This window comes from Poeciliopsis prolifica, unplaced genomic scaffold (assembly GCF_027474105.1).
Source record: "Poeciliopsis prolifica strain line A6 unplaced genomic scaffold, Auburn_PproV2 SCAFFOLD014, whole genome shotgun sequence".
Classification (NCBI taxonomy): domain Eukaryota; kingdom Metazoa; phylum Chordata; class Actinopteri; order Cyprinodontiformes; family Poeciliidae; genus Poeciliopsis; species Poeciliopsis prolifica.
In genome coordinates, this window is record NW_026562389.1 from 8,805,001 (window position 1) to 8,832,727 (window position 27,727).

The window sequence follows — 27,727 nt, forward strand, 5'->3', positions numbered from 1 at the left end:
TTAAACCAACTGACCAAATGTGCTGGAGCTCAGCTTGGGTTGCTAGGTAACGGTGCAGTGCTACCCAGCTGATTGTGACCAAACATCCAGGGGATTTTGACATGCTTTGTTTTTCAGACGCCATAAATCATTAACTGATTGTCAGATCACGGCTGGGTGTTTTTTTTAAGCAAAAGTCTGTTTTTAGAAGCAGTTGAGACCCAAATGGAAGCACAAAAATGCACAAAATGTGAAGTTTTGGTCCCCTTCTGAAAGATTTTCTTCACTCTTTGGCTTCTTTTCCCCTCAGTTTCAGTCAAACACAGGATCGTTTTCTGAGGAATGTTTTTAGTTTACTAAAGGGACAGTCCATTTATTTCAAAATGAGGCTTTGTTGAGAGGTTAAGACAAGTAAATAGCTATATTTACATGTCAGAAATAAAGAGTGAGAATTTAATGCTCTTACTTTTTACTCAACTCAAACTGAAGTCAACAAAAAACACCCATCAAATCTAACCAACTGATTCAAACAGTACAAAGAAGTAATTCTCAGTTGTGGGCTGGAGGTTTGGTTTGTGCATGGAGGAGATTTACAGCCGACATTTTCGTGTACACATGGCTTATAAAGCTGGAGGACACAATCCTTGTGTGCATTTCTGGCTCTGTGCCGACAGTTCAGTGCATCTGGTTCTTTTGATGCTTCTCAGGCTCGTAGCACTGAACTCTGTTACTTCATGCACTTTGATTCGATTTCCTCCTTCAATTGATATCGGCTGTGACGATTGATATCGGCTGTGACGATTGATATCGGTCGTTTTCCTCAGCAGGAAAATTTGCTCTCGCTCACTGACATGCACAGCAGCGCCTGCGTATGTCAGTGTCGCATCTTTTGAAACTATTCCACAGTTTGTCACATGACAAACACACATTTTAAAATATTTTAAAATGTGAGAGACCAGCATGATTTGGGAATTGATTGTAATTTGGAAGGAAAGTGATGATTTAAAGTTATTTCAGGTAAAAATCTGAAAAAGTGTGGCATGCATTTCCCCCCATAGTAGCCCATTGTATATTTCTACCAGCTGTGCTTTACATCGTTAAGCTTTTTTTTTTTACCCACTTTTCTTTGACCCAGATTGATTGGAAGGAGTCTGTACTTTGACTAGGCCATTCTAATCACACTATGATCAAGTCAAACTCATTTGTTTGGTACATTTCAGCAACAATGCAGTTAGTTCAAAGTGCTTCACATCATAAAAACATCGTGCACTTACCAATTTTGAATAGACATCACATTTTGTCACGTCAAAATCATCAAACAAATCCTCATCAAAAAGTTGATCAATTATTAATGGGAGTATTTAAAGAACCTCAGCTGTCTGAATTTATCAGGTAAAATCATAAAGACACTGTTGCAGTAAACAATGCAACTAAAAATAAATACAGGAATGGGTTTCTCTAGATCTTACTGGGTCATTAGTTCTTTAATTAATGTTATTCAGGTGACAGAAGACTGACTTTGTAACTGTCTTTATGTGACTCTGAACGTTCAGGTCTGAGTTGATCACTACTCCCAGATTTCAGGCCAGGCGATGTGTTTTATGATGTTTATGGTGCGTTCAGGGTGACGTGTTTTATTAGGTTTCTGCCACTTCTGAAGGAGGTTTGTGGCAACGGATTTACTGAAGGAGTAAAAGAGTAAAGACAGCTGAATCTTTATTTGTTTATTTCATCCATTTACAGTTTAAAATGAGCATAAAAGTTTTGAAAATAATAACAAAAGTAACTTATTTTTGCAATGATACAACACTACTGAATTAATATAGTTCATTATACCTTGAGAGAAAATAATATTTTATAATAGATCTTTTCTTTGCAATTTTAGTCAGATTTGTTCCATTAACAGAAACATAACTATCTCTTTAAATGAATCCTTTTTTTTTTTTCAAACTCGCTGGTAATATACTGTTATGGATTTGCCCCAATTTTCAGATTTTATTTGGAAATTGTAAAACCAGTCATCAATTTTCCCAGAAATCACAATAAGAGCCATTAAAGATGCAAAAGTTGTGGTACTTGAAGTTTCATTTTTAGATTTTTTGTTTTTCAAGAACTGAGCTCTTGCTAAATGTTCTCGCATTTAAAAGCCGCAGGTGCTGCAAACCCGCAGGTTCCTGTTTATATCTGGCATTGCACCTGAGTTTTATCCCCCTATAAAAATAACTGGCATCCTCACCTGAACTTTGACCTTTTGTTTCATGTTTTCCACTTTCATTTGTTCTGCTGCCAAGCTTAAATAGCAGCCCAATAACAAAAAGGTGTGATTAAAAGCCAGGCTGTGTGATTTTAAGGGTAACCCGCACTTCCCTGAGGCTTCGTTCACATTAATGAGTGAAATCATCACAAAGTCGTCCTGCAGGGAGACAAAGAGCAGATTTCAGAGGCTTTCCAGGAAAGATAAGAACAGATGTTTCTGATTTTCATAATACGTCTAAAGATAACGAGGTATTTGTTGATTAGAAACTCTTGCAGCACTCTATCATATCTAAATCCCCTTGTACAGTAAGCAGATTCTTTTGTCTCTTGTCTTTAAAATAGAGCACAGCCTAAAGAAATGAAACCTCATCTGTCTGCAGATGTAAACACTCACTGAGTCGCTTCCTATCGTTTGGATCTGCTGGTGTCGGGTCGAGGTGTTTAAATGTTAATGAAAAGACAGAACTCCCGGCTCCTTTTGTTTTCCTGCAACAAACAGATATAAGAACGAACACGGCCTCAGGTTATGGCAGCAATCTCATCGCTGTGTGAATTATTTTTGCCTTTTCTTTAATATCCTTTGTGTCGCTTCTAATTTCCTTCAACCTTTTCCTCTCTACATCTGCTGCACTCACAGATTTCCTACTGAAGTTATCCAAAACACATGTCGAGCCAATGTGTTGCTTTCAAGTGCCAGGGCTTGTAACGAATTCTGGAGAACACACTCTGGAGTTTGACCTTGACGTAAATTGAAATATTTACGCTTTTGTTTTGCTTATCCTTCAACCGACAGCAATTAGACTTTAAAAAGTAACAAATGTGACAAAAAGTATGTAAAAACTAAAAGTTCCTGACCTGTGCAAAAACACTTATCTTGCAGATTTTAATTTTTTATTCTGAGAATTTCTCTGGACTCTTATTTAAATCTCACGATTAGTCAGAATATACTTTTTTATTTGTTTGTTTTGTCCCTAATTGTCTTTCGTATTTGATCAGTGAACTTTTTGTTCCTTAAAATACCAAAACTTCCATTTAACTTTATATTCTGGTCCATCTGATGATGCAATTTTTTAAATACTAAATGATTGATAATTCAATCAGTTACAATCTTAAACTTCTTACCAAATACTTTTTAATTTCTTGGACCGCTACTTTTTACTCTTACTTGAGTAAAAATATGTTGAAGTAGTGCGACTCTTGCACGAGTATAACGTTTGAGTTCTCTGCCAACCTCTGCTGAAAATATATATTCTGTAACTTGAGAATAATTTGTCCAGCTGCATTTTGAGTTGCTTCAAATACAGCTGGTTACTGATGTCTACTGCTTGAGAGGGAATGTGTGTTAACATTTTGCAGCGGAGTGATTCTGGTTAAAAGTGGGGCGGTGTTGGTTTACCCCCCTGTGGAGTGGCGGCGGGGGGTGATTGACTGGAGACGCTCTGCCGATGCGCCCACCATGCACCAACATGTTTCTGTGTGCAGTCTGAATACCGCTGTCAGATCCTCTAAAGCACTCAGCAGATCCTGTCATCACTGTAACCAGAAACTCGACGTGTTCATACTTGTAATCTCGCCCCTCCCCCGCCCGTTTCTGTAAGCACCACTACAACCATCGCGCAAGTCGGGACCTTCTCGTTGAATCGATGTTTTGTGTCTGACGATTTGCCCTCTCAGCAGAAAGTGATGAGTAACTGTGTGAAGAGTGTGTGTTTTTAATAATCTCTTCACAGGAGAGTTGTTATCTGTGACAGGAAGGTTGTAAAAACTTGTGTCATTTGCTGAGTCGTCAATGTGGTTTCTTTTTCATCTCAGCTTTGTGCATAAATCTGTCAAACACTGGATAATTAAAAGCAGTGTTTTCTAGCAAAGTTTTGACTTTTCAAATTCAGAAATGGCCTTATTTTTAGAAAAAAATCTGAGATTAATAACAAAAGTTTTCAGTGTTTTGGGAGATATTTTCTCTTGGCAGTAATAAGCCGTCGTACTTTTGGGCTGTATCAAAATCTGTGTATTTCATAAAACTGTGTATTTTTTCTGTATCACTCAAGTCACGTAATCACCAATCGGATGTTACTACTGCCAGAAACGACAAAGAACACGACAAGAAGTATGTTTCTGAAGAATATATCATGCAAACAAACTTATTTTATTTTGCAAAATTATGTATTTCCAACATTAGCAGAATATCAACAAAGTTTTGCACACATTTGCAATGGAAACACAACTAAAAACCCACTGGCGAGTGGCGTGCACACAGTTTGGTATCTGTCAATTTATTTAAATTTTACTTATCGAACAAAAAGTCATCTTTAAGGACTGCAGAAAAATCCATTAATTTTCAAAACCTGAGATCAAACACATGAAAAAAGCAGTCTGAAAGTTTGGTTGTGCAGTTTATTGTGTTGAGACAGAGTTTATTCACCAACATTCAGACGTCAGGCAGGAAATCTCACAAAACCTGTAAAAACCAAACATCAGTGCACAGTAAACAAATACGGCTGACTGGGAAGAAGAAGAAGAAATCTGTGGAATATTTAATGCAGAAAAAGCAACTCAAAGATTCAAAACTGGAGCAGCGTCAGAGTTTAGAGTTTGAAGGATTTCTCTTTTGTCTTTCATTCCACTAACAGATTATTTAACTCAGAACAAAGTAATTTTTCCATGTTATCAATGAAAATTCCTCAAGTAAAACTACAACTTTTTCATCAATATTAAGGAATTATTGACTTAAAACTTTCCGAAAAGTTTCTTGTAAGTTTGTTTTGTCTTATTTCAAATGTACTAAGACATTTTCACTGTCAACTAGACCAAATATACCTGGCAAGATTTTGTGTTTTTGCAGTTCAGTTATGTTCATTTGATGTCCAGAAACATGTAAGTGAGAAAAAACTTAATCTTTAAGGACAGTGAAACCTTTTCAAGTTGCTTTATTTCCTAAAAATACCAAAAGTTCAAGTCCATAAAAGTCGAGCACATGGAGAACATTTGGATCCGGATAATCCTCTTGTTTTGGGCTTTAACCTTGAACTTTGATGCTAGACCTGTCGGGATTGAGTGTCGTTTATTTCTCTGGTTTTCTGGAGGTCAGACAGGTCAACCGATCCATTTGACACCCAGTCAGGGAGGTTCAGCTCGTTAGCCACGTTTTTTCCATCCCTCTCTTTGAAACGGCGCCGCCTCCCCCACGGCGCGCCCAACCGTTAGAATTAGCCAGAGGTTTACGAGCGTGAAAGCCGACACGCAGCCACCCCGGCGCTCTGATTGGGATCAGGCGATGTCAGGCAGCAACACGGGCCTTCGGGATGGAGGTCACCCCGCGACCCGGTGACTCAAAGTTCAAACCTCCTTGACAGAGACGTCCGAAACTTTTCAGGAAAAAACTTTTAGTACCGCTTGAAACATTGGAACGAAACTAACATGTTGATTTGTTTTTAATATTGACTGCATGATGTGTTTTGGGCTTTTTTATGTGAAATGTGCTATAAAAATATAATCAATACATTTATTGATTAAGCTCTGCCAAAAAACAGTCAGCCAAATATTTTCTACTTTTCAAACTCGGAAATTTTCACTTTTCTTTCTAGAAAATTTCTCAGATTAATCGCAAAATTTCAGATTTTTTTAACGTAGATATTTGACTTTTCAAAGCTTGAAAATTTTGAGTTTTTAAAATTTATGTTCAAGTGTTTTTGGCATATATTTTCAAAATTTCAAAATTTCTGAGTTTAATCTCAAATTAAACTCAGACTAGACACCTTTTAGTTCTCAAACTCAGACATTTCCAGGCTTTCTTTTTAGGAAATTACAGAGATTGATCTCGAATTTTCAGAGATTTTTCAGGATATTTTCAACTTTTCAAACTTTCCGTGTCTTTTTTTGTTGTTGTTGTTGTTGTTGCTTCTTTTTTTGTTTTTTGTTGTGTATTTTTTTCTGAGATCAATCTCAACATTTAAAAAAAAATTTTAGCAGTCACTTTCTACTTTTTCAGAAATGTCCATGATTTAATTCTAGAAAATTTGAGATTAATCAAAATAAATAAATTCGTACAAATTTTTGACTTTTCAACAAAGAAAGCAAAATAATGATTTACTGTCATATCATCACAAACATACCATGTGGCATTTCCTTAACTCTCCTGAGACTTTAACTGGGACCATTCAATTTGGTAATGGATGAATACGTGGAAATGCATCATAAAGCAAATGTTGAATTTCCTAAATTCTGTTTTTCTTGGGTAATTGTGTCTAATTTTTATGCACTTGTTAAATCTTGGGAGTATTTCATATTAAAATAAATAAAACACAGAACAAATGATGATGTTTCAGCTTTTCCAGCACATTTCAGCACTATGTTGACTCACTTTAGATAAAGTTGAAGCTGCTGGATTATGTGTACCCTCCTAGTGAAGCTGAATCAACATCTTCTAACCAAACTCCACGCTGCTTTTCATCCTGCAGGCCTTTAGATTGAAGGCTTTCAGAGCTGCTTCACACCATGATAAGGCTTTCTGTTGTTCTTCTGCATGCATGTTATCAGAATCTGTTCCGGGAAGCCAGATAGCACTTCATATCACACTGGTCTTTCACATTTCTTCCAGCTCAAAAACAAACCAGAAGTAGCTTTTCAGGGGGGTGCATAGAAACCTTTTCTGTTTAGAAGCTGCAACTCATTTTGTTTTGCTCATAGCAACTCCCAACGAGCCTTTTAGAGCGTGCCGCACAGACGGGAACATAAACATCCCCTCCGACATGAATAAGTGCTTTGTGCAGTGGAATAAGCAGCTGAAATCTGCTTTTAGCAGAGTGAAACAAAGAAGTTGGAGAAAGGTGGGGGGTTGGTTGAGGTGTGTGTTGTTGTTTTTTCTGGGATTTAGAGCCATCAGACACTCTGTTTCTGCAATCTGGAGCACATTCCACGAATCCCGCTGAGTTTTGTTCCCCATAACCATCAGCGACATGGTGGACTGAATTCCTGCACTGTGGAGCAGCTCATCTAAACTGCAAAACACAAGATTTTAATAGGTATTTTTGGTCCAGTTCCTGATGCAAATACCTCAGCGCACCTGAAAAAAGACCAAACTGACTTACAGGTAACTTTTCGGCAAGAAACCAGAGCTTGTTTTAAATTAATAATTCATTAGTCCTGATGAATAAGAACTGATTCCATTTGCAAATTATTTCACTTATTGGAAAAATGTCCTGTTAGAAATTTAAGAATCTGCCAGTGAAACCAGGAAGGAATTATTTACTTAAATGGGATTTATTATGAAAAATAAAAATTTTAAATGGTTTTGTACCTATATTTTTTAAGTTACTGCCAGTTTTTGGGATTAAGTTGAGTTAAGTTGGCAGCTGATGTTTTTTGATGGATAGAAAATGAGCCGTTTCAAAAACCTCCCACAATGCAGCAACCCAAACTGAGCTCCAGCATGTTTGATCAGCTGGTTTTACTGCTGTACAATGGCTTCTGGAAAATGCACCTGTTTTGTTGTTGACTTAGCATCCAGAAACCATTTGCTGCATTCTTTGTTGGTTGTGCAGGAGGCTCCACTTCTGCTTTTCAAAGATGTGCGACTGTATAATTGCGCATCTGTTTGCAGGTATTTTTAATGTGGTATGCAAATGTTGAGTTGAGGGGCGTGGCCATAAGCAGCTGATTTGGATTTAAATAAAATAGTTCATTCTGAATTAAACATTTAAAACAAGCTCCTGTATCTTGCTGAGAGTTTACTTGTACTTTAGTTCTGTCTTATTTAAATGTACTAAGATATTTGCTCTGGAAATTGGACAACAAATAATTGGTAAATTTTGTATTTTTGCAGTATTTGAGGGTTCCTACACATACTGTATGGATTTAGCCTGTATGTAGGTGGAATAATGCAGATATTTACATTTCTTCCTCAGACTGTCTAACAGAGATCAAAGGTCAGCAGAGTGAAACATCTTTTCTAAATAACATCTCATCTTACAGAGCGAAGCTGTCATACTCTGTGGATTCCTGCTAGAGGTTTTCATTTTGTCTCAGGTAATCTCAAACATGTGTGTCTCCGCTGCACCGTGTTTGAGCAAAGTTTCGCTTGTTCCACATGTTCTGCTTTTATTTAGCCTCCTTGTTATGGTCTCTCTTATTAGGCTCACCTGGTCTCTGTTTGCTGATCGAGCCTCGTGTTGTTTTTATTCTGCCTGCAGTGCAGAAACACAAAATCTTACCAAGGATTTTTGGTCCAGTTTCTACTGCAAATGCAATTGTACACTTGAAATTAGACAGAGCTAACTTTTCAGTGAGATATGGGAGCTTGTTTAAAAATTTCTTAAATAGGAAATTTAATAATTTCTTATTGATTATTGGCAGTACAGTGTGAAATCGAACTGCAGCTGCTAAAAATGTAACAAACGTTGTAATTCTGGTTTCCAGTCAAACTGAGTCTGCTGGTGTGCAGACACCAGGTAATTCACGTAGAATCAAAACAAGTCAGATAAGACGAGTCCAGTCTTCTGGGTTTCTTTTTTGATGGATTTCCAAAGATGTCACAGTGGGAGGAGACAATTCCTGTCCTGGGAAACTGCTGCTGAGGTAGAGAGGGAGCCTGGGTTTCCTTCCTGAACCTGTTACCCCCGTCACATCATATCACACAGGCAGAAAGCAAATACTGAATGGATACTGTCGCGCACATTTAGATGAGAGGCCTCAAAGTCTGCAACAAAACCCTGAAATACTAAATCTCAAGATGTTTTATCCATCATTTATTGATAAAAGGTGAAATCCTGCAGCCTGGAGAGGAATGTACTGAAGTAAGAGTAGCGCTACTGACACTTATTTTTACTCAAGCAAAAGTAAAAATTAGCCGCCCAAAAAGTTACTCAGGGAAGAGTAAAAATGTCATTTAATATTTAAATGGTACTTTATCAGACAGACAACAATATGAAGAATACATTTTTGGTATTTTAAGGACCAAAATGATGATAATTCATATAAGTAAGAAAAAATAACAAAATTAGGCAAAATATTTTTTTTCCAAATCAATTTCTTTCAATGAAAACCTTATAAAACTTTAACAAAACTGTGTCTGGTGAGTTTTTGGTTAAAACATGTATTTTTCTTGTAGCTGAAGTCATGCATGTTGCAGCATGTCAGAAATTTGTCAATCTGTAGAAAAATCATGATGAGAACAAAAGCTGGAGTCAGATCGTTGTTTGAACGGGAGCTTATGTAAGAGAGACTGAGAGGATCCACTGACGGAGGTAATTAGTTTCATCTCAGCACAATAAAACGATAGCATCTTTTCCCACAGGTAGTTCGGAGCGGCAGCGGAAAGGGAAATGCACGTAATTTTGCGATAGGACAAGAACTCCCTGCAGTTTTCTGCACATCATGTTTTTTTCCTTCAGAGGTTGTGGAGCTGTAATCACTTCGATGGGATGGGATGGGTCTGATCTGTAATTAATTCATGTGGAAATGAGCGGAGTCATTTCCTCTGAATCAGGACGAGGGGTAATGGGTCACTCAGGGACCTTCATTGGGGCCCAGCTACGTGGCTCGGTGACCCGGCCGTGAGGTCAGGCTGCCATTAGGCTCAATGTAGGTCAGACGTGGATGAGCTGTAATCACTTCGCTCGTTCTCATCTCCTTCTGACATTTTCTGCTTTTTTTTCTGTAAGAGATGAACTCTGTGAACTCGCGGCGCGATGAATTAAAGAAAATATAGATGCAGCCGATGCTTTAAATGACAGGAATAAATTCAATAAGTAAATTCTCTGTCAGAGAATTTGAGGTATTTTTTATGTTTGTTTAGCTGCACTTTTACTGAGTGTTCGACAGAGTTGGGTAGTAACTACTGTAGTTATATTAACTCAATTACATTTACCTTTTGAAAAAAACTATACATTTAGGAATATTTTTACTACGCTGTACTTTTCACTTGAGTGATTTTATTGTGAAGTATTTCTACTCTTAGTTTCTACCTGCTGAATGAAGAACAAACATGCTTGGTCCAGAAATTCACCAGACTCAGACAAAAAACTGCAGTTTTAGATTTATTATTGAAAGAAAAATTTTATATTTGCCAGATTTTGTTGTTTTTTTGTTTTGTTTTGGACCGATACTTTTTAGTTTTACTTCAGTGATAAAGCGTTAAAGTAGAGCTATTCTTACTTGAGTGACACATGTAGCCATGAACTAACCGGACCGAACCTCTTGGTCGTTCCAGGCCTCTGAGAAGTCCCCGGACCTGAAGAAGAGGGGGAAGGCTCCTCACCCTCAGGGTTCGGTGAAGGAGGCGAGTCCGTCCACCAACACTTCCAGCACATGGAACCGGCCACGCTGTGGCGTACCGGACTTCCCCAACCAGAAGGAGCTGCAGTACCGAGGTCGACACCGCCAGAGACGCTTCGTTCTGCATGGAGGACGTTTTGACAAGAAGGATCTCACCTACAAGTATGGAAATAAGATTGTTTTATGATGATTAAACGGTCGTTCTTTTAACAAATCCACACACAGTTGGGATCAAATATGAACCACCTCTAGCAGGAGCAGCTCTTAGCTGCTATTTTCTGTCAGACTTTATCCGTCTGACATTATTGTGCTTCTGCTCAGATCTCTTAAAGGGGACCTATCAGGCAAAATTCACATTTTTTGTTTTCTACTGTTTCTAAAAACAATCGAAGTGCTTAAAAAAAGCTGAAAACGAGCCATTTCAAAAACCTTCTGAATGTAACGTCACAAATCTGTGATTCTATCTGTTAGCTGGCAACCCCAGTGAAGCCCGGCTCATTACCCAGCAACCCAATCTGAGTTGCAGCACATTAAGTTAGCTGGTTTTAATGCTGCATGCGCTGTACAATGGCTGCTGGAAACGACAAAAGTGCTTTGTTGTTGACAAATCATTCAGAAACCATTTGCTGCATTCTTGTCGATTGGGCAGGAGGCTCCTCTAATGCTTTTCTATATACTCCTGTTAACAATTAATTGATTGCTGAAATAGTTGATGATTGTTTCAGTAATCAGTTAATGATGATTGATCTGATTAATCGCTTCAGCCCTAGATGGTTTCCCTGCAGCAAAGGATAAGCAGCTATTTTTCCTTGCGTTGCAGTGAACATGTGCAGTTTTGCTCTAACCTGTGGAATCTGAGTAAAACCTGCAGCCTGCAGAACGTGCAGCAGCTCTGATGTCTGCATGTTTCCAGCTGCAGTCAGCAGATGTTTCCGCGACGAAGAAAAAAAATCCTAATTTGGATCGTTCTCTGAGGGCCAAACAGCAGATAGACGGAGCCAAACAGGAGCCGCTGCGGATCAAAAACGCAGCGCGAGCGACTCCAGGAACGCCATGAAAGATGAGAAAGCAGATAGAGCAATCTGAAAATGAAGTCATGGACTTATGATTTCCACAAAGAGGTGCTGCTTTTCTTTCATCTGGGGCCGTGGCTCCATCGAGAGCTGGTCGGCGTCTGCCGGCTGCTGCCTCTCTGTCTGCGTCTCCCGGGGTCCCTTTCATTGTACTCGTTCTTTAGCATAACAGCATATTAAGGCACGTCGAAAGAAAGCAGCACGGGGGAGGCAGAACCGGCCGCAGACTAATTAGATTCCCCTGGATTGGGTCGATATAAGCGACACCTGAGTGATGTGGTTAACTGTAGGCATGGCAGCGACCCACCAGGTCAAACTGCACCCCACCTACTGCAGGCGTCTCACGCCAAAAGCCGTGCTTTTTACCTCCCGTGTTTAGTTTTATTTCAAATCGGCCACTAATTTGAGCTTTTGGAAGAAGTTCCTGCGTAAAGCATGAAGTGGAGGATGGATGTTTTTGTTTTTGCTGCTTTAAAACAAGCAGTGAAGGATCACAGTGTGATCTCCTCCTCTGGACTCGGACGAGATCACAAGCTGCTCAAAGTATGGAGCTTTAAGGAGAGGGAGTTAGATCCCGAAACACAACGTCAACTCAAAATTAAGGCCCAGCTGCATAAAAAAGTCACGACACAGAAAACAACACAATGACTGCCACTTTTTAACAGAAGAAAATCTGACATTTATATCATCTAAAAAACAATAAAAAGTCCAAATAAATGTGAGAACCGATGTTCCTTGTTTATGTTTTGCTTTTATTCTGAAGGTTTTAGTCACACCAATAAATTTAACTCTTCTCAACTGAAAAGCTAAATTTTTTATTTTTGTCTCCTTTTTTCTCTTCTCTTTGAATCCAAACTCAGTTTCAGCCTAAAATCGTCTTTCAAGTCGCATTTTTACCAGAAATAGTGAGAAGATTGAAAAGAGAAATCTGCAAGAGGAAGAAAACAAGCTGCAAAAAAGAAAACATTCAATATATAAATTAGAAAATTATTGAGAACCCCATTTATTTTAGTATCAAAGTCTTAAGGCTACACTAATAAAATGCAACTTATAAAATGAGATCAATAAAGTCATAATAATGTAAAAATAAAATCACAATTTCTTTGAGAATAAAGTTGAAATAGAATACGAGAATGAAATGTTGCAGTAGTTGGCATATTAAGATTTGATTCTTGAAATATTTTCACTTTATTATGAAATTACTAGGACCATTTTTGCATTATTTTGAATTTATTCTCGTTATTTTATTTTTCTTAGTATGACCTTAATACTCAATCGCTAAAATACAATGTTTAAAATTAAAATACAACATCAGACTCATAAAAAAATATTTTTAAAAACAGAAATATGGTTTTATAGTGTTTTTCCACTCATCACTGAGAAGAGTTTAAATTTGTTTTTGATAGAAATAGAAATAAAAAGCTATAAATAATTGTTTTTTCAAACCTGACTCAATTTTCATCTGGTTTTATTGTGTTTTGGTTTCATTTCCTGTATGAATTAAACTTCAAAAATCATTTAAATCTGGATCTGAAAGGGTCTGAATCATTTTTAGCTTATCTTCTTCAACTTCTTGTCAAGCCTAAATTTATTTCTCAACAGAAATATGAATAAATTATGTAAAAACCTGTTGAGACATCATATCAAAACTAGTTAATTTATGCATTATTTCTCTGTCTCCCACATCGAGCTGGAAGGAGAAACGAAACAATTCACCTCTAAGTATTACAAAACAACAAAGTTTGTCTTGTTTGTTTACATTCTTTTGTTTCCACGCAACAGAAAAATTACAGATTGATGTCCTGGAGCAAAATTACATGCTGGAACCACTTCGTGCAATCGGTCAATTGTGCCAGCTTTTATTTCACTGCTGCAGAAAAGCTGCAATTAATGCGAGCAGAACAAGTTCAAACTTCTCCAACATTAATGCAGGAGCCTCAGAAAGGGCAAAATGTTCCTTTAATTTCCTGCTCTGCAGCTCACAGGTTTAAAAACAAAAACTAATTTAAACTCTTCTCAGTAAGTAAAATGAATAGTTTTCAGGTTTTATTACTTTGATTTATATAAAAAACATAAAATTTACAGTTTTCAGCCACCTGTATTATTTGCAGGGTTTCTATCGATGCTTGAAATCCTGAAATTTCTGTTCAATGTCTTCAAGGTTTGGAAAGTGCTTGATTTCTGTACAAAAAACCTTGAAAGTGCTTAATATTTAAACAGTTTTGTAACAAAGTGTAACAGAATGTTTGATTAATATTTGATTAAAAGACTATTTACAATTGAAACTTAATAAAAAGATGTTTTATCCCACTGTCAGTGAAGTTGTTTTATACACACTAATTGGCAAATCTCTCTGTGTGGTTTTTAGCAGTAAGAGCCCAACGCCATCTCGAGATATGGAGGCTGGCGGTCCCTCATCGCCGCCGCCTCACTTCCTGTGTTTGTATGTTGACTCCTGCGCTGCTTTCCTGCAGGATCGAACGCTTCCCCTGGCAGATGGACGAGGAGAGGGTGCGGCGTGTGATCCGGGAGGCGGTGAAGATCTGGAGCGACGTCACACCGCTCACTTTCACCGAGGTCCGCAGAGGGATTGCCGACATCCGGATCGACTTTTCCAGGTGAAAACCCAAATAAGAAGCGGTTTGTAAACAATTTAAATCATGTTTCGGTTCATCTGAAGTGTAATTTGAAGGGATTTTCTTAGAGGTTTCTTTTTTGGGGGGAAAAGAGCCACCAAAATAAAAATAGTTCTTAATTAATTTTTTCTTAAAAGTCAGAATTGTTCAAAAAAGTCAGATTTGTGCGGGAGGGGGCAGGCGGGTGGAATTTCATTTTGAGATTAAAAACCAAATGAAATTTAAAAAAACTTTTTAAATTCTGAAAAACAATCTGAATTGTGATGAAAAAATGAGAATTCTGAGATTAAAGTCAAAATTTCAAGAAAAGCAGTCGAAATTCTGAGAGATAATAGAATTTTCGGAAATAATGAGAATTCTGAGAAAATTTAGAATTCTGATAAAAAAATAGAATTCTTAGAGAAACCGTCTAAATTCTAAACAAAACAATTCTGAGACTAAAGTCAAACTTCAGAGAAAAACTGATTATCATGAGATTAACGTTAAAGTAATACAAGAATAACATATTATTTTGAAAGTGAAATCATTTACATGGCAATATGACTCTATCTTCATAATAAAACAACTTTATTCTCATATTATTTTATTCTCATTCGAGTTTATTCTCATAATTATTATTTGAGCCACATATGTGGAACCAAATGAGATACGTATCACATATTTTTTCACAATACCTGCAGTTTGAACAGTCATGATGTAATAAAACTGACATTGACATCATTGACGTGAGACGTGTGTATGGAGCTAAATTGGAGCCGAAACGTTTGTCTAAAAGATTTTTAAAAAATGAAACTGAAAGAGAAATTTGAAATTGAGAAACAGATTTAAAATGTATTTTTAACTTTTTTTAGTGTCATATTTTATTTCACCTTCAGATCCATTTTAGTTTAAATTTTCTTTCCAGTTCCAAATCTAATTTTCAGTTTCAAATATCTTATGTGAAGTTACAATTTTATTTTCTTTTGAACAAACTTTATGGCACCAATTTATCTCCGTACGGCTTCAGCAGAGACGGACCAAGCTTTGTTTTTTTAGTTTTGATCCAGTTCAGATGAGCTTATGCACAGGGAATCCTCTGAGCTCAGAGTTTTCATTTGCTTTTTAACCCCTGTGACCTCTCAACTGGAGAGAACTGCTCCCCCTGCTGGTGTCTCGTTAAACTACATCATTCATTACTTCTTTGCTGCAGAGATTTTATGGTGCTTCCTCAGAAAATCACTTCTGAACTCTGTGTGACGAGGAGACCAATTGATCTGCTTTAGTAAATTATGCAACAATGAAAGAGAGACAACCAATAACATTTTCTATGTTGTTGAAAAAATGTCTCAGCTATTAAGAATGAGCCTGATTGATGTCCTGGATAAAAATCAGGATCGTTTCAATAAAACTAGCAGAACATTTAGACAGATAGGATCAGATTCTGGCACAAAGCGATTTGCAGAGCTGTGAAGATGAACACGGAGATAACGGAGCAAGAGACGACAAGCAGGCTCCACTGCGCTGATACTCCTGCTTTATGGATGATCCGTATCTGCTGACTCTGGGTTTTTCATTCTTTTATCGTTTCTGTGTTTCCCCTCTGAATCATTTAGTTAAAGCATCTCATAACGTCCCAGTATTGTTTATACGGAAATATTTTTGTCTTTAGTTCATTTTATTTATTTTTACAACTTTATCATCCCCTGTATACTGAACTTTGTTGTGTATTTTAAAGCATTCATGTTACTTTTTTTCACTTTTTGAGAGAGTTTAGATGTTTTGTTGTTTTAAAAAAGGGAGGTTTTGTTTCTGATGGGGACGCTTGTTTTATTCACCTGCAGCTACTGGCATGGAGACAACCTCCCGTTTGACGGCCCAGGCGGGATTCTAGCTCACGCTTTCTTCCCGAAAACGCATCGGCAGGGCGACATTCACTTCGACTACGACGAGTCCTGGACTCTGGGGAACTACATGGGTAAGTTTCTGGATCACTTTAGTTTATTTCGATAAACTGATCAAACATGAGAAAAACTTTACTAAACGTTAACAATTTGCATCCAAAATGCATCAAAAATACTCTCAGATTTGAGCTTGATTTATTAATAATTGTCCAAACTGGGCTTCTATTTATAAAAGTCACTTAATGAATGTCTTGTAAATTCCTTATTCTGTTTGATATTGTTGGTTGAGTTGATGCTCCCTAAAAAAAAAAACTTCAACAAATAAAACCCTTTTATTCTAGCATTTGGTTCACATTCGACTCCACATTACTTTGGTACTCTGAGTTTATAGTCCATTCAATAGTATCTGGCTACATAACAGATATGTACAGATAATCATCTGCAAATAAACGGTTATAAACAAACTCAACACGGGGCTCAAACAACCAACCCTGAGGTACACCATCACTCCTCTGAGCCATTCAGGATGGATGATGTTACTGCAGAAGCAGCTTTTAATCTGTCTCAGCTCTTTTAGTATATATCACCTACTTGACTCTGTCTAAACACAAGCATAGGATGTAAGTCAGCAGTTGAAGGGACTTTTTTCCCTCTTGTTTGACCCAGTTGGCTCAGATATTGAAGTCCCCACATTCTGCTGCTCAAACCAAACAAAACAAACTTATTTTCTAACCTCGTATGAACCTCTCCCTTCCTCTTTGCAGGTACAGACCTTCTGCAGGTCGCCGCCCATGAGTTCGGGCACGTCCTGGGCCTGCAGCACTCGCGTAAGCCCAAAACCGTCATGTCCGCGTACTACTCCTTCTCCTACCCACTGAGGCTGAGCGAAGACGACAAGCTGGGCATCCAGTACCTGTACGGAGCTAAACCACAGGTCCTGCCCCCACCGCCAACCCCGGCTCCAAGGGCTCTGGTCCCCAAAACAGAGACCAACGAACTTAATGTGAGTTAACCAATTCAGTCGTACAGCCAGCCGTATTAATGTGCGACTCAGATTCATTTAAAATTCACTTGTATAGCTATGTTTTTAAACAGAACCTCATATGTGAAGTCCATATTTTTGTGTTTTCATTTGGGTTTCCACTGAAAACGGGCCAAGCAATTAAAAGACACACCCAGTCGATTCTTGTCAAACAGAGCTAATGTTTTTTCTGGTGTGTGGAGAATTACCCGTTTCAAAAATCTCTGGAACGTAACGGACCGGGCTTGACTAGCAACCCGGTCAAGCCCAAGCTGAGCTCCAGAATGTTTTATTATTTTCGCTCATATCATCAAGTTAAAATAGTTACGTATTTCAAAAGTGAAAATAATTTGAACTTACGTGAATAATTATGCATTTTATGAAACACGTTTTATTACACCGATTTCTGCTCAAAAACATTTACTTTGAACAGAATAAGCACTCTGAGAGGACACTGTGCTCAATCATTGCTAATTAACAGTTGCACTAAATTAATGTTGGCCTTAATTACACATAACAACCAGTTCAATACAATAGTTCCAGCTCTTTGAGTACACTGGAAAGTATTTCCCACTCCTTTTTCTTTTTTTCTGTCTATTTTTACTTTGAGATTTTTTTTTACTTTCATTCGCGTCTTTCTGGGGAAATTTTTCAGCAACCATTCCTACCTGTTTTGGATGCTGCAATGAATTTTGCCAACACATTTCACACGTTGCTCTTTGATGCATAACCACAGCAACAGGGTGGATTACCACTGGGAGGAGCCAATTAGCATCATTTATTTTTCCTTTGGGATCAATTAAGTACTTTTTAGTTCTTTTAGGGATTTAAAATCCTTTGTTTTCTCAGAAATGTGACAAAATTAACAAAGAATTAACACAACTTAAAGTTTCCATTTCCAAACTCACATATTTGAGTTGAAAATCTAAAACTTGCAAGACTTATAAGGCGTAAGGAGGAGTATCTAGCTGACACAACTAAATGTGGTGAAAATGTTTTGCGGTGTTTTTGAGAGCGTCCTCTGTTTTGCCTCCAGCCTGACGCCTGTCAGACGGACTTTGACGCCGTGTCGATGATCCGAGGGGAGCTGTTCTTCTTTAAGTCAGGCTACGTTTGGAGGATCAGGGATCCTGGAGGATCGGCGCGTCTGGAGAGCGGGTATCCGGCGCTGGCCTCCCGACACTGGAAAGGGATCCCGACGAAGATCGACGCCGCCTTTGAGGACAAGTCAGGGAACATTTGGTTCTTTCAAGGTGAGTATTTAATAAAGTCAAAAATAATCTCACTTCTTCCTCTTCGGCCAACCAGGCAAACGCAAAATTGTTGTTTGGACGCCGTGCAGATTAAAAATAGCCAAATTTAAAAGACATTCTGACGTATAACTTGCACACACAAGTAAAATTGTTGTGCTTATTAAAAGGTTTCTGACTTTTTATTCAGCTGAGATTGGGCTTTTGCGACTTGTGCTACTAAAATTTGGAACGGTTTATCTTTTCATGTACGTAACGCTGAGACTGTTGAGACTTTTATTCTCTGGCATTTGATTCAAACAGTTTGAGTTTCTTTTATTATGACAGTTATGGGGTATATTCGTATTACTTTTCAATATATTTCTCTGTTCTGATTGTTATCTTGCTTGACTTTATTGAATTGTGCATCACTTTAGTCAAGCTCTGTTGTTTTTATGTGCTATCCAGATAAACTGACATTGTTTTTCAGGGAAAAGTCATAAAACTTAAGCTCTGATTGTGTAAAAACTGTAATGTCTCAAAATTCCAATTTAGTCTATTGTTTATAATATGAATGTTTTTTTACTGTGAAGCATGACTGAGTTTTAACTCTCAAAATTTAGCCTAATTTTCTTTGCTGTTATTGCAATCTTCAGGGATATAAAGTTCATTTTTAGTGCCGTTAATCAAGCATTAGCATGCTAACAGTTGTAAAAAGAAAAAAGTGAATAAAAGTTGGATTTCAGTGGGTTTCTTTTTATTTCTGCAGATGATAACTACTGGGTGTTTGACGCTGAGATGCACATCAGGGGCCCCGAGTCCATCAGGAGTTTAGGATTGTCCACATCCAGCATCCAGGCTGCCCTTCGCTGGGGTCACGACCCCAACTACAACATCTACTTCTTCAAGTCCGGTAGCTACTGGAGGTTCAGTCCCCGTGAGAACCGGGTCGAGTCGCCCCAACCGCGCAGCATGCAGTACTGGACCGGCATCCCCGAGGATGTTGACGCTGCCTTCAGGGACACCCACGGTACGAAGGAAAAAATGCTTTTGATTTCTGTCTTGAACTGTGGATGGCACTGGAGTCAAACTTTATTTCTCAGGACTAGTTTTAAACTTCACTTTCTGACCAGCAGCTTGCCTCAGTTTGTTTCCATTTCTCTGCTGGACATTTTGTTCCTGTGCAGATTTGGGCAAATATTTTGGATTTATATCCCATTGCAAGACCGAAAGAAATCACAAGTTTTGTGAAAAAGTTTTGGTATTTCAGAGAGTTTGTGCACTCTTACAAGCTCAGCATTACAAAAAGTCTCTTTCTTTGAAAGTCATTGGCAAATTGAAAACAGCTCCTTTCGTAGTTCAGTACAGGTCTGTTTGAGTCCTTCAATCTGACATTTCTCTGTCTCCAGGAATAACAAAACAATCTTCTTTTTGTTCCTTTCTCCAGGCTTTGCTCATTTTATCCGAGGACGTCAGTACTGGAAGTTCGATCCTGTCGGCATGAACTCGTTGGAAGGTTACCCCCGTTACGTCGGCATGGATTTCTTTGGGTGCAGGAACGAGTGAGTCTGTGAAGATTCGCCAACCCTGATTCCTTTGACGCGAAGAGAAGTTAATGGAATAAAAACTGCAGACTCATGGGGACGAGATGATTTTTACACCTGTTTATGCTTCACTGCATTTATTGACACTCAGATCAATTTATGCCTTCTTCTCAGGAAAAAAACCCCACCTTCCCTCAGATCTGGCACCTCCTGTGCAGCTCTACTCGTATTTATTTTTGCACATTTTTGTGTCACCATGAGCCCAAGACCCTGGATTCAGTCTCGCCTGAGCCAGAAACTGTTTAATGAACTGTTGTTCTCTGTGTGGTCAGTGTTGGATGTTTCAGTTTGTGTTTTCATCAACAACGCACCTCAGAGTGTTTGAAGAGTGACATCAGACTCATAGCGGCGGTCAGTGAAGGGTTTAACTCTAGGAGTCAGTCAGCAAGTAGATGCAGAGTCGTTTCCAGTCAGATTTCACTGTTTTTCAATCAGAACCAAGAAAATGGGCTTTATACTAGATTTGGACGCCTTAAAAATGAGTCACAGCAAGAAGGTTTTGTAAGGTCCTGCTATGTTCTTTGCAGAGTCTTATTGAGATCTTTGTCAGATTTTGTTGATGTCTCTGAAGGGTCATTTATGATCTGTGCAGTGTTGCAAAGGCCTTTGCAGAGTCTTGACGTCAACTGTGCAATGTTGAGGTCATTGCACGGTTATTGAAAGTTTGCAGTCTGCAACAAGCTATCTGAAGTTTGACTCCAGCTAGCTTGAGTCTAAAATTTAGCATCAGTTCTAAACCAGGCTCCAGTTTATTTTTTTCAGTTAGTTATTCTTTGATTTAATTAGCTAAGTTGCTTTAACGGTTGACATTTTCATCCAGGTTTAAGCAAAGCATCTAAAACATTACCATTTCAATTTTATTCTCGGATGCTGTTTTAGTTTTTTCCTGCCTGATATCAAAACATCCCAGAGAAAAGCAGACGGTTACTTCAGGTCTAACCATGGAGCCGTTGCACCTCTGATTTCTATGTTTTCACGGGAACTCTGTGTGGCTTTGCTTGGACCGCCTCAACTGATTTTCACCTCTCTCTGTAGAAGTTCCTATGTTCTGTTGTTGTGATTCATGGTTTCCAAAAACAGGAAAACAGATCAAGTTGCATTTAATCAACTCCTGAGGTTCGGTGTTTCCCCTTCAAGACACAAATATGCAAAAAATCTGGTCCTGGATGCAAAAACCAGAGTAAATATTTATTTCTCTAAGGGTTTGTTACACTTTTCTTACATCTTTGCTGATTGAGAAACAGGCATTTGATTCATTTTTCAAGTTTGGATGTGAATTGAACAACAGAGGAGTGACTTTGTTTGGTTTTACCACAGTTCCTCATCTAGTTATCTTCCTATTTGAACTGGAATTTTTTTCTCTTTTAAATTTAAAATGAGAAGAAAAGTTGATTCTGCTGCAGCTGCTTGTGTCTGATTTCACTCTTCTCACTTCATGGTCGCAGAAGAAGCTGCAGTGCGCCATCTCGGCGCCGGAACGGAGCCTGATGACGTCACTGCACATCGATCAAATGGTGCTCTGTGTTTTCTGTTAGTCAGTGATGCGTTCAGGGACCGCAGCGGTTCTCCACCACTGGGCGAATTAGTGGTAAACTTGTTCTGGTAAACTGAAAATGAAAAACATGTAAAAACTTAAAATTTTAAAATAATATTCTCCTGAATCCAACTGGAGAAATTCAGATTTTAACATTATTTTGAAAGTCAGAATGAATTTTCTTTTAACTGTTAGCTGTTTATTTTTCCTGTGTAAAATATTGAGACGTTTACTTTTAATTTACTATTGTAGCCTCAGGTTTTCTTCATTGGTAAAAAAAAATCACTTAATCGGGTTTTACATTTTATTTTATGGTTCTCAAAATAAAAGCAGCAAATGTTTGATTGACTAAGAAGAAAAGTTTATTTGAAATTTGTTATTTTAACTTTTCAGTCCCTGCAGAGGTCATCCCTGCTCTAATCACAGTGGTGATAAGTTTACTGAGTGGCAGAAAGACAATCAATTTTGGGAAAATGTTAATAGTTACAAAAGAAAGCAAAAAAAAATCGCTGGATAAATTTTTTATAAAAGCCAATGTTTGTATGAATTAATTTGCTTACATGTTTCTACTCAAGTTATTTTTTTATGACGAAGTCACATTATGTTTTAGACTCAAACGTTCAGCATTGTGACTCCATCCATGCAGCATCCTATGATCTATATAGGGACAAAATTAGTATTTTATCAATAATTGAATCTCTTAGTAGTTTTTTTTTTTATGAATTTATCTGAATTCAGGCACAGGAGTAAAAAAGCAGTCCTTGAGCTTTACATCAAGCTATAATGTTATTTGCTGACCAGAAACAAACCTGGACTGTTGCCTTCATTCTTTCATGCATGTTTGTGAAATCCTTTAAAACACTTGGGTGAACATAGCCACGCCTTTGAGGTGCAGCTCCTCCTCAGAGCTGCGGTTTCCAAGTTTTCAAGCGTCTGCCTCAACCCAGCTCCTTCAGACTAGCCACCAGCAATTAGCAAATTATTAGCTGAGCTCATTAAAGGAGCTGCTTCTCGGTGAAACGCTGGTTGATAAAGGGTTAATAGAGGAGCCATGTTGTGATCAGAAAGAGCAGGAGTTTCTTAAAAAGACAGAGACCCAATTTCAAGATGCTAAATTACTAAATCAAATCTCTTTTAAGTCATATTTGATATAATTTGCATTTTTATAACAACTGTAACATAGTTACTTGATTATGTCATAAAATGGCCGAAAAATATGTAATACTTCTTTAAAGACTTAAAAAGTTTCAGGGAAAGTCAGGCTTGAAGGAAAATACGAGGAAAACTCAGCTGGATTAAAACTTTTGCACAGATTGCTGAACTCCTGGTGAATAATCTCGGATTGCAGCCTTTTTGGAGAACCGCTGCTCCTCAGCTTTGCATCTTTTCTTGCTGCAGCACTTGAACTTTGAAGTTTCGGCCCAGACCGTTGTGTTCATCGTCGTTCTCCTCAGTGCAGGACGCTGACGAGTCGTTTCTGTTTTTATCGTTCAGACTTTGCTGTTTTCCTCACAATCTGCTGTGTTTGACTCAGTTGATCTCATTTATCAGACTTATTCCAACATGTTTATGCACAAACAGCAAAGCTTTTTGTACATACATGTTTAAATTCTGTATATTTAACCAAATGTAGGCTATAACCTGTAAAAATGTAGGAACTATGTATGTTTTTCCTGTTTTGTTTTTTATTACTTTGAATAAATCTTTTACCTTTTGTCTAACAACAGATCTGAAAGTTGTTTTTTCTCTAAAGGTTAAACACTTTAATGATAAAATCTCCAATCTTTAATGAAAGAAAAAGTATTTTAAAGACTGAATCTGAATAATTTTTCTGTCACAGTTTATAAAAAATAAAACCCTGTAAATATCAACACTCTTTAATGCATTAGTCACAATTAGTCAATGACCACTATTGTCAGATAAAAAACAATGATTTCCACTGAATTCAGAATAAATGGTTTAATAAAAAATATACAGCAAAACAGCTGTTGTATTCAAATATTCTTAATAATGACACCTAAATCTGAGGTTTCTTTTAAAATGTTGTAATTTGTCTTAAATATTCATCATATAAATATCACATCAATAAATATAAATAATTGTTTTATCATGAATATTATTTAAGGTAAAACTCAGAAATGAAAAAAGTTTTTTTTTAAAAGTGAATTATTTCTAGATTTAACACAAACTGAATTATCAGATTGTTAATTTACTATAATTTATTTAGTTTCTAAATTAATGAATTTGCTATTTTAATTAAAAAAAGAATAAAGCATTAATGATTTAATTCATTTCTTTCTAAAATAATTGATGTTGTTAATGATGAGATAAATGTTTGTACTTATATTTAGGACTAACTTCACTGCAAAAACACTAAATTATTAAAATCCCATTTTTGGGGGGTTTAGTTTCAAGTGCAAATATTTTAGTACATTTAAATGAAAGAAACTAAACAAAAATAACTTTTCAGAAAGATATATTATTAAGTCAATAATATTTAAGTTCTTAATATTGATTAAAATTACTTGTTCTATTGACAGATTATTTCAAATGTCCAGTTACAAGTGAAATAATCTTTTTTTTCATCACTACTCAATAATTATGACTCTATTATTCTAACCAAGAAACATACCAAGATAATTTCACTATAAACTAGACCAAAAGTACTGGGTAAGATCTGGTGGGGGGGGTTTGTTGTTTTTTATTTGTTTGTAGTTTTTGCAGAGTTTGGGTGAATCTGATTGGCTGTTGCTGTGAAGTGGGCGTGGCCTGTTGCCTGTGTGCAGATTAAATGAAGCCTCAGACATGCAGCAGCAGCAGCAGCGATGGCTCCCAGCCTCACTCAGGCGTATTTCCAGATCCCTCTGGTGACCCGGACGTACACGACCGCCTGCGTCCTCACCACCGCTGCCGTGGTAAGAAACACCAGAACCAGAGCAGAACAGAACCAGCACATTTTAACTCCTGTTGTTCTGAGAGAAAGTACTCTGTTCTCAGGGAGAATCAAACTGTTTTTATTGATTAAAGTGTTTGTAGTGTGTTGTTAGCTTAAACTGGGATCCAGGTCCTGAAATGTGTCATTTTGACTCTAAATGATGAAAGAACCAAAGCCAAACCTGCAGATTTCTTTCCAGCAACTTCAAGTCATCTCCCCGTTTCAGCTGTACTTCAACCCAGAACTCATCATCAGTCGATACCAGGTACAAAGAAAAGCCTCTAAATACTGTAAGAGCAAAGTAATTTATCGTCTTCATCACCGTTTCCTCATTTGTTTTCCAGATATGGCGTCTGATCAGCAGCTTCTTCTTCTTTGGTTCCATTGAATTTGGTTTTTTGTTCAACATCATTTTCCTGTATCTTTCTCTGAGCTACAAAAAATTACAGCCTGATTATTTATCAGCAGTTTACTACAACGGCATGTCAGGGCCAATGTGGATAGAAAACAAAAGGGAGGCAGGGAACTTAGCCACAAAAATCTCAGAAATCCTTTAGAAAACGTAGGAATTTTGTCAAACATTTACTTGCTTTTTTTATTTCTGAGATTAATTAATTTTCCATAAATTTGCAAATTGTCAAATTCAGAAGTTTTCTTGTTTTTTTCTTGAAAATTTGTTTCAAATTTATGGGTTTTATCAATACATTCCGGCACAACCAGTGTTTTTAGGACATTTATGATCTCGATGTCCAAAATTAAAATTCAAGATAAGTGAAACTTATTGAGACGTAAATTATGATTTATTGAAAATAGAGAAAAGCCTGCAGTCGAGTCCTTAGCTGAGGTCAGCTATCGGTACTGCCGCATGCTGGAGGAAGACTGTTTCCGAGGAAGAACGGCTGATTTTGTTTTCATGTTCCTGTTCGGAGGAATCCTCATAACTGTATCCTTTACAAACAAGATGAGTGTAAATTTAAAGAACGCACAAAGAGGGTAAAATTTTAATACAAATAGGAAGAAAATGTTTAAAAATATATATATATATTTTATTTATTCATCAGCTGGAGTTGAAGCAAACAGCTTCTGATCTACAAAATAAAATGAGAAAACAAATAACAATAGCTAAAAAAAATACACAAAAATATGAGGTACACATTAAAATGATCATATTTAGGACTGTATTTAACAAAAAAAAACAATGTAAATTAGTTCAGCACAACTTTTCCTTTATCAGCCAATTCTAAACCTGAAATATGTACACTGACATTAAAAAGGGAATCAGTGCTATTTAGGACAGATGCATTTTTATCATCGTGGATTGATTATCGCAATAAATTATAGATATTTAATGTAGTTTTTATTTTTGCATTTTTTATCTCCTTGGATTTTGCTTTTCACTCTTTAAACCATTAATCGTCCCAGTTTCTGACATGCGGATCAAAGATTTGACTCATAGAACATAAAGCCATCAGAAACAGAAGACAACACTTCTGTTAGCATCACTTAGCATCCTGTCCTTCACAATCTGCGCAAAACCCTGAGTTTTTTTCTAAATGGTGTTTTTCTTTTCAAAATGTGAAATTGCACCTTTTTATGGTCAGTAGTTAAACGCAGCTGGCGTGGATCTGGCTAACCCAGACCACACTGAACTCTCTTAACCTCTGAACTTTGTTTGGTCTCCAGAGCAGAAAGTCACATCGAGTTTATGAAAGATGAGAGGAATCCCAAAGGATCCAATCAGTCTGACTTTAGATCCACTTCCCACAAAGTAATAAAAACACCAAACTGCAGATAGCAACAGGAAGATGGGATAAAAAATCACATAAAGAAGTAAAATACGTTGGAAAATCCTCATTTCGATTAACCCCGACTTTATTTAGCAGAATGTCTGTGAACATTAAACCGTCATAAATTAGATTTATCTGTATTTAACCTGAAAGTCTGCAGCTGCTGGGTCTGTTTGCCAACATCTTTGTCCTCGGCCAGGCCTTCATCACCATGCTGGTGTACGTCTGGAGTAAAAGAAACCCGCTCAGACGCATGAACTTCTTCAGCCTCCTCACATTCCGGGCGCCACTTCTGCCCTGGATGCTGATGGGATGTTCACTGCTGCTTGGGAACCCCGTCACTGCCGACGCCCTGGGTGAGAAGCCTTTACCCTCTGTGGCTTTTACGACATCATTATTAGGGCAATTGTAGACAGCAACCAACAAGAGCAGTACGTTTCTGCCAAAAAATTCTGAAATTTTGAGATTGATTTCAGAAATTTTCTAGAAAAATCTTGGGAATTTCAGAGTTTGAAAACTTTTTAGATTAATTTCTGAGAAATTATTGAAGAAAACAAGGAAAATTAAGAGTTCCAAAAGTCAACAATCTACGGGAATAAATAAAAAAAAAAAAATTTAGGATAAAAACTGAATATGTGCAAAAAAAAAAAAATCTGAAATTTTGAGCTTAATCACAGAAATCTTCTTGAAAAAGCTTTTGAAACTCAGAAGTTTCCAAATGTTTGTAGAATATGTTTGAGATGAATCTCAAATGTATGCAGAACAGAATTTGTGGCTTCAAGCGACAACAAACTTCAACGCTCTGTCCTCAGGTATCTGCGTTGGACACCTGTATTACTTCTTAGAGGACGTGTTTCCGAACCAGCCAGGAGGAAGAAAGCTGCTGACGACACCAGATCTGCTGTAAGAGTCGAAGTAAAGTAGACACCTTATTTGTTTTTACTTCTGGCTTCAAATAATCATTTTTCCTAAAAGAAAATGATCACTTTATGAAAAAAATACCAAAAAATTAACCTTTTATTTTATTTTAAACACTGCAACAAAGATCTGAACACCCTCTCCCTCTGATCTTTCTGCACAGGCGGGTCATGTTTGACCCACCTGAGGGACCTGATCACTGCTTCCTCCAGGAGGAGCAGCAGGAAGGAGGAGATCTGCAGCACAACGAGGAGCGATCAGAAAATCAATAAGACAGTCGAAAAGATAATCAATGGATCTGTTTCAGAAGATTTAAAAAGTTCAAACTGACTATATTCTCCTGCTACAAGGTCAAAACTTTCTCTGAACTTTTCCTACACATAGGAAAAATAGGAAAGGTAATAGTAACAGTCTCAGTTACAGCAGAGACCGAACAGAACCGGGTCTGTAACGACCAATCCATAGAACTTTCTGTTTAAATGTGATAGAAGCTGCAGAAGAAACGAGGAGCAACTGGAAGCTTTGCATGGAAACCGCGCGGCTTTGTCTGCACACGCTGCACTTTCACCCGCTGCCTTTGTGGCTCAGACAAAATGGAAACTGC

General features: G+C 37.4%; 2 protein-coding genes across 2 annotated transcripts in view; both read left to right on the forward strand.

Moving 5' to 3' along the window:
- Nucleotides 1–23,211, forward strand: part of mmp11a (matrix metallopeptidase 11a) — a 30,261-nt gene extending 7,050 nt beyond the window's left edge. Inside the window, exons 2-8 of the mRNA XM_055039442.1 lie at nucleotides 10,442–10,668; nucleotides 14,054–14,197; nucleotides 16,036–16,169; nucleotides 16,860–17,098; nucleotides 18,153–18,369; nucleotides 19,115–19,375; nucleotides 19,793–23,211. Coding sequence (XP_054895417.1) covers nucleotides 10,442–10,668; nucleotides 14,054–14,197; nucleotides 16,036–16,169; nucleotides 16,860–17,098; nucleotides 18,153–18,369; nucleotides 19,115–19,375; nucleotides 19,793–19,911 — 1,341 coding nt within the window. The 3' untranslated portion in view covers nucleotides 19,912–23,211. The remainder of the gene's footprint in view (nucleotides 1–10,441; nucleotides 10,669–14,053; nucleotides 14,198–16,035; nucleotides 16,170–16,859; nucleotides 17,099–18,152; nucleotides 18,370–19,114; nucleotides 19,376–19,792) is intronic.
- A 1,097-nt stretch (nucleotides 23,212–24,308) lies between these two features.
- On the forward strand, nucleotides 24,309–27,388 carry LOC129365891 (derlin-2-like). The gene is made up of 7 exons (XM_055039444.1): nucleotides 24,309–24,398; nucleotides 24,618–24,683; nucleotides 24,763–24,836; nucleotides 25,268–25,361; nucleotides 26,366–26,561; nucleotides 27,018–27,120; nucleotides 27,287–27,388. The coding sequence occupies exons 1-6, from the start codon at nucleotides 24,309–24,311 to the stop codon at nucleotides 27,110–27,112; spliced, it is 615 nt and encodes a 204-aa protein (XP_054895419.1). The 3' UTR covers nucleotides 27,113–27,120; nucleotides 27,287–27,388.
- The last annotated feature ends 339 nt before the right edge of the window (nucleotides 27,389–27,727 follow it).